Raw genomic sequence first — 5,179 nt, 5'->3', positions numbered from 1 at the left:
ATGGCTGCAACCTGTGAGATTAGCAACATTTTTAGCAACTACTTCAGTGCCATGTACAGCTCAGAGGACCCCACTCTGACGTCTGCTCCCCCCGCGGCCACCTTTGGGGCTGATGACCTGGTGCTGACCCTGAGCAACTCACAGATGCCTCTGGAGGGCACAGGTGGGTCTCAAGCAAAGTGAAGGGGTGACAGATCCACCTGAGAGCATGTTTGATGAATGGGGACTTGGGCTGGGAGGAGACTCTCCTGAACTGATTCTTGGGCTAGGGGAAGGGGTGATGTAAGTGTCTGAGGTCGGGCTTGTGAGGATGGTCACTGCTGCGACTGCCCCTGCCCCTGTGAGGGTTCTCTGAGGAGTCAGATAGGAATTGGCACCAGCAAAGTGGCTTGGAGGGCTGCCGGATAGCCTGGGCTGACCCCATTGTTTTGCCTGGTTCCGTGTAGAGAAAGCCAGCTGGTTGGGGGAACAGCCCCAGTTCTGGTCCAAGGCCCAGGTTCTGGATTGGATCAGCTTCCAAGTGGAGAAGAACAAGTACGACGCAAGTTCCATTGACTTCTCCCGGTGCGACATGGATGGGGCCACACTCTGCAATTGTGCCCTTGAGGAGATGCGTCTGGTGTTCGGGCCTCTGGGCGATCAGCTTCATGCCCAGCTTCGGGACCTCAGTGAGTCTAAGCTCCTGATGCCAAAGGGGCAGTGGTCCTCCTTCTCAGGGCTGCTGGGTAGAGTTTGGCACTTCAGTGGGAAGGGCCTGAGGGTACAGTCAGAGAGAAGCCCCACGGAGGGAAGTGTGCGGTGGCCTGGGCTCTGACTTCTTCCTTTCCTGCCAGCTGCCAACTCTAACGATGAGCTCAGCTGGATCATTGAACTCCTAGAGAAGGATGGCATGGCCTTCCAGGAAGCCCTAGGAGACCTGGGCCCTTTTGGTGAGAACTCAAATACTTCTCTTCCCCAGCCCATTCTGTCCCATCCCTGCCCTTCTCAGAGCACCTGAGATGACCCCTAGACACCTGAGCTTCCTCCTCCCGCAACTACAAAAATTAACACAAAAACAATCCACCAGACCTCTGTGTGCACTCTTCCCTGCCCTGCCTCAATTCTCACCTGCCCTGCCTCAATTCTCACCTTTTCCTCCCAGACCAGGCAAGCCCTTTAGTCCAGGGGCTGGTGGAGGAATGCTCATACTACCCCAGCAGCTACAGTGTGGGGGTCCCCTCCCCTGGCAGCTCGGATGTTTCCACTGCAGGTAAGAGCCTCATTAGGACCTCCTTTCGGGACCCAGCATTGGAACCCAAGCTTTTCTGGGAGGGAGCTCAGCCTCACCCTGGCCTGCCTCCCGTAGGCACTGGCACGCCTCAGAGCTCCCACTCCTCAGACTCTGGTGGAAGTGACGTGGACCTGGATCCCACAGACGGCAGCAAGCTCTTCCCCAGTGGTGAGTCCAGGGAGGCTCCTGGGACTCAAGAGGTGCTCTCCCACACTCACCCCGTCCTCTCCCGACTGACTAACCCTGCTTCCCACAGGTGGCTTTCCAGGCTATAAGAGAGGGGACCCCAAGCACGGGAAGCGGAAACGGGGCCGGCCACGAAAGCTGAGCAAAGAGTCCCGGGAATGTTTGGAGGGCAAGAAGAGCAAGCATGGTGAGTTTCTGGTCGCCCCCTTTGCACAGAGGTGATTGGGGGAGGGAGAGGCTTACAGTGAAGCCGCTGGTATCTTCCTCCTCCTGGTCTCACAACTGACGCCTGCCTTCAGTGCACAGCCTGGCTGGGGCTCCTACACAGCCCATTCCAGTTCTCTCTATACTTGGCCCTTGTCCTGGCTGCTGGGATCCCTTAGTGGTGGAGGAGGAAGCTGGTGTGTACTTAGGAAGGCTGGAAGAGTCCATTGTTAGGTGCAGTCAAGTTGATTCCAACTCATAGCGACCTTCTGCACAACAAAACGACTCGGCCCGGTCCTGAGCCATCCTCAAAATTAATGTTAAGCTTGAGCCCATTGCTGCTGCTGCTGCCACTGTGCCAATCCATCTCATGTAGTCTTCCTCTTTTTCACTGACCCTCCACTTTACCAAGCATAATGTCTTTCTCCGGGGACTGGTCCCTCCTGATAGCATGCATGTCTGAAGTATGCGAGAAGAAGTCTCACACCATCCTGGCTTCCGAAGAAGAGCCCACAGTGGGCTGAAACTCCTAGCAAAGAGGGCACTTCCGTTGCTGAGCTCCCAGTCTGTTGAGGTTACCAAGTTTTTGTGTCCCTGTTAGCCTGAGTTCAGAGGGTTCAGGCCTCGTGTGGATCAGCCACAGCGCACTGCTGAGCGGTTGCCACAAAGCAACTGTGGTCTCTTTTGTCTCTCTGCTTTTGCTCCTCACACACACTTGGCCTGACTCTTTTCTCCCTGTCCTCAGCGGGATATTTTTTTCCCTCATGCTGGTGCTCATTCTTGCTTCCCTATATTTGCCATACCTCTTACCACCATGGTGTGTGCTTGTTTTTTAACTATGGCCCCCACTGGACTAGGAGTTCCTCTGGGCACTGCTGTGTCTCAGTCACTGCCCATTCCAGTCAGCCATTTAATAGATAGTTGAGTGAATCAAAGGTATCTTGCTGCAGTCCTCTGGGAGCACCTATCTAGGTAGGGAGGCAAGGAGGGGAGCAACTGGTACCAAGTGAGGTCTGCCTCATGTGTCTGGCTGTTAATAAGCAGCGTGCAGGGGTGGGCAGGGCCAGCTGGGTTGTGATGAGAAGTTACACGGAGCTCACACACCTGGCCCACTGACTGAGAGTATCTGGCCTTTCAGCCCCCAGAGGCACCCACCTGTGGGAGTTTATTCGGGACATTCTCATCCACCCGGAACTCAACGAAGGCCTCATGAAGTGGGAGAACCGGCATGAGGGCGTCTTCAAGTTCCTGCGCTCCGAAGCTGTGGCGCAGCTCTGGGGCCAAAAGAAAAAGAATAGCAGTATGACCTACGAGAAGCTGAGTCGTGCTATGAGGTGAGCTGGTGGCTGGGACCCCCATGCCCTGAATGGACATCTGGGGGTAGAGGGCAAGGCTGAGATGAGCAGAATCAGCACAGAGAATGGTGTCTGAGTACCGAGGGCCCTCTCCCAACCCTGTTCCAGCCAGTACGCTTGAATAATAGCAGTACCTACCTACGCAAAGTCGGCAGTTCAAACCCACCAGCTGCTCCTTGGAAACCCTATATAGAGTCGCTATGAGTCAGAACTGACTCAATAGCACTTAACAACAACAACTACTTCATGGAGTCCCTGGGGGGGGGGGGTACAACTGATTAATGTGCTAGGCTGCTACCCCAAAAGTCCACCCTTAGGAACTTGGGAAGAAAGGCCTAGAGATCTACTTCTGAACAATCAGCCACTGAAAACCCTATGAGCACAGATCTACTCTGACACACATGGGGTTGTCAGGAGTTGGGATCAACTCCACAACAACTGGTGAGGCCTGCTTCATATGATTTAAACGATCACATGGAGAAAGTACTTAGTCTGGTACCTAGAAAGCCCTTAGTAAACTTTAACTGACAGTAACATTATACTTTGTCTGCAAGGCTTGGCCTAAGAAAGGTGCTTAGTTGGAAAGAGCATTAGCCACGCCCTCATTCAAGTCGCTGGGCCTCAGTTTCCTCCTTTGTACAAGGGTGGGCTGGCTCATCTCTAAGGCCCCTTCCAGAGTTGAAATATGAGGTGTTATAATATGCTCCAGGACACAGCCATAAATTAGAGAAGCAAATGCCGAGCCAGGTAAACTGTACACAATTATAGGCTGGAGAGTGAACAGGAAGAAAGACAGCTGGCGGGAGAAGCTTCAGGAAGGCTGCACCTTAGTGGGTCAGCTGGAAACCAGCGGGATAGGTCACCCGAGGACAGCTCCGGGACAGATGGGCGGTGTCAGTACTCCAGGTTGTGTTCCCTGCCTGAGACCTCTGATCCCACTTCTCACCCCAGGTACTACTATAAACGGGAGATCCTGGAACGGGTGGATGGCCGGCGGCTTGTCTACAAGTTTGGCAAAAACTCCAGTGGCTGGAAGGAGGAAGAGGTTGCCAGCAGTCGGAACTGAGGGTCTGAATGAGACCTGGGACCAAACTCATGGACTCAAGGCCTGCGGCCCTCCTAGAGGAGGCCCACTGGGAGTGGTGGCCGACCCCCGTTTGGGCACATTCCCCTATGCACCTCTGTGGAGAGAAGCTGAAGTCTTGGTTTATTGTCCACTGCTGTCCTGGGATTTGGGGCCTGTGGCCTCTCTTCTCTGCCCTCCTCTTGGAATTATAAGCCCTGGGGTTTGAAGTGACTTGAACTGCTGACTACCGTTGCAACAGCAGCTCCCAATCCCAGGCACAGGCTGCAGACAGTATCTTCCTCCTGCAGATGCCTGGACTGAGCCAAGGAGGCCAGGAGGCCCTTGGAGAGCATCGTGTGTGAGAGAGGACAGGATGAAGTCCTCCAGCGACTTCCCTGCACTGGCCCCCACCTTCCTTTCAGTGCATGGGCTCCGCGGGCGGGGGTCAGAGCATTCCCTAATTTATGTCAGGTGTACATACAGATCTATTTTTTCTAAGACAGTCCCTCCCGCTCCTTTCTCACTGAGCCCTGGTGACCAGACTGGCTGTACTATATTATAAGCTTTCGGCTGGGCCAGCGAGGGGTGAATGATGCTAGGACCCTCAGGGTGGGGCTCCTGGCTCCTTTCTCCTGTGGATGGAGGTAAAGACCTCCAATAAAGTGCCTTCTTGGCTTTTTCTAACCTTTGTCTTGCATTCTGTGTCCTGAAGTTGGATAGGTCATGAGATTGGGCAGAGAGGCAGGGGTGGGTTCCCACTGGAGGGAAGGTGAGGGCAGAGGCGGGTCCTATAGCAGGTGGGCTGGGCTCACAGACTGACTGGGGGCTGGTAGGAGAGTGAAGTAAACGGGAGGACTTCACAAACAGCTTGCAAGCAAGGACATAAGCTTAGGAAGCTGAGAACCGAGGCCTGGCCCTGCTGCCACCACGTATTGGCTCTCTGACCTTGGCCTTGTTGATTCTGGGGCTGGACCCAATGTTTTCTAAGAAGTCTAGGATTGCATGTCTGTCCTTGTGGATAGATAGATGCTTTTGCATTCCAGCCAAGCTGTGAGCTGAATGTCTGTGAGCTGAATGTGAATCCTAGTTTTCGTTGTC

The 5,179-nt window shown here is 54.2% G+C and overlaps 1 protein-coding gene across 1 annotated transcript; it reads left to right on the top strand.

Moving 5' to 3' along the window:
• On the top strand, positions 1-4,081 carry ELF3 (E74-like factor 3 (ets domain transcription factor, epithelial-specific )). The gene is made up of 8 exons (XM_006834136.1): positions 1-163; positions 447-668; positions 834-929; positions 1,142-1,249; positions 1,346-1,438; positions 1,527-1,643; positions 2,799-2,994; positions 3,967-4,081. Exons 1-8 carry the CDS (start codon positions 1-3, stop codon positions 4,079-4,081), a joined length of 1,110 nt encoding a protein of 369 aa, XP_006834199.1.
• The last annotated feature ends 1,098 nt before the right edge of the window (positions 4,082-5,179 follow it).

This window comes from Chrysochloris asiatica, unplaced genomic scaffold (genome assembly GCF_000296735.1).
Source record: "Chrysochloris asiatica unplaced genomic scaffold, ChrAsi1.0 scaffold00009, whole genome shotgun sequence".
In the NCBI taxonomy this organism is placed as follows: Eukaryota; Metazoa; Chordata; class Mammalia; order Afrosoricida; family Chrysochloridae; genus Chrysochloris; species Chrysochloris asiatica.
This window is presented reverse-complemented; position numbering and strand designations above follow the sequence as displayed.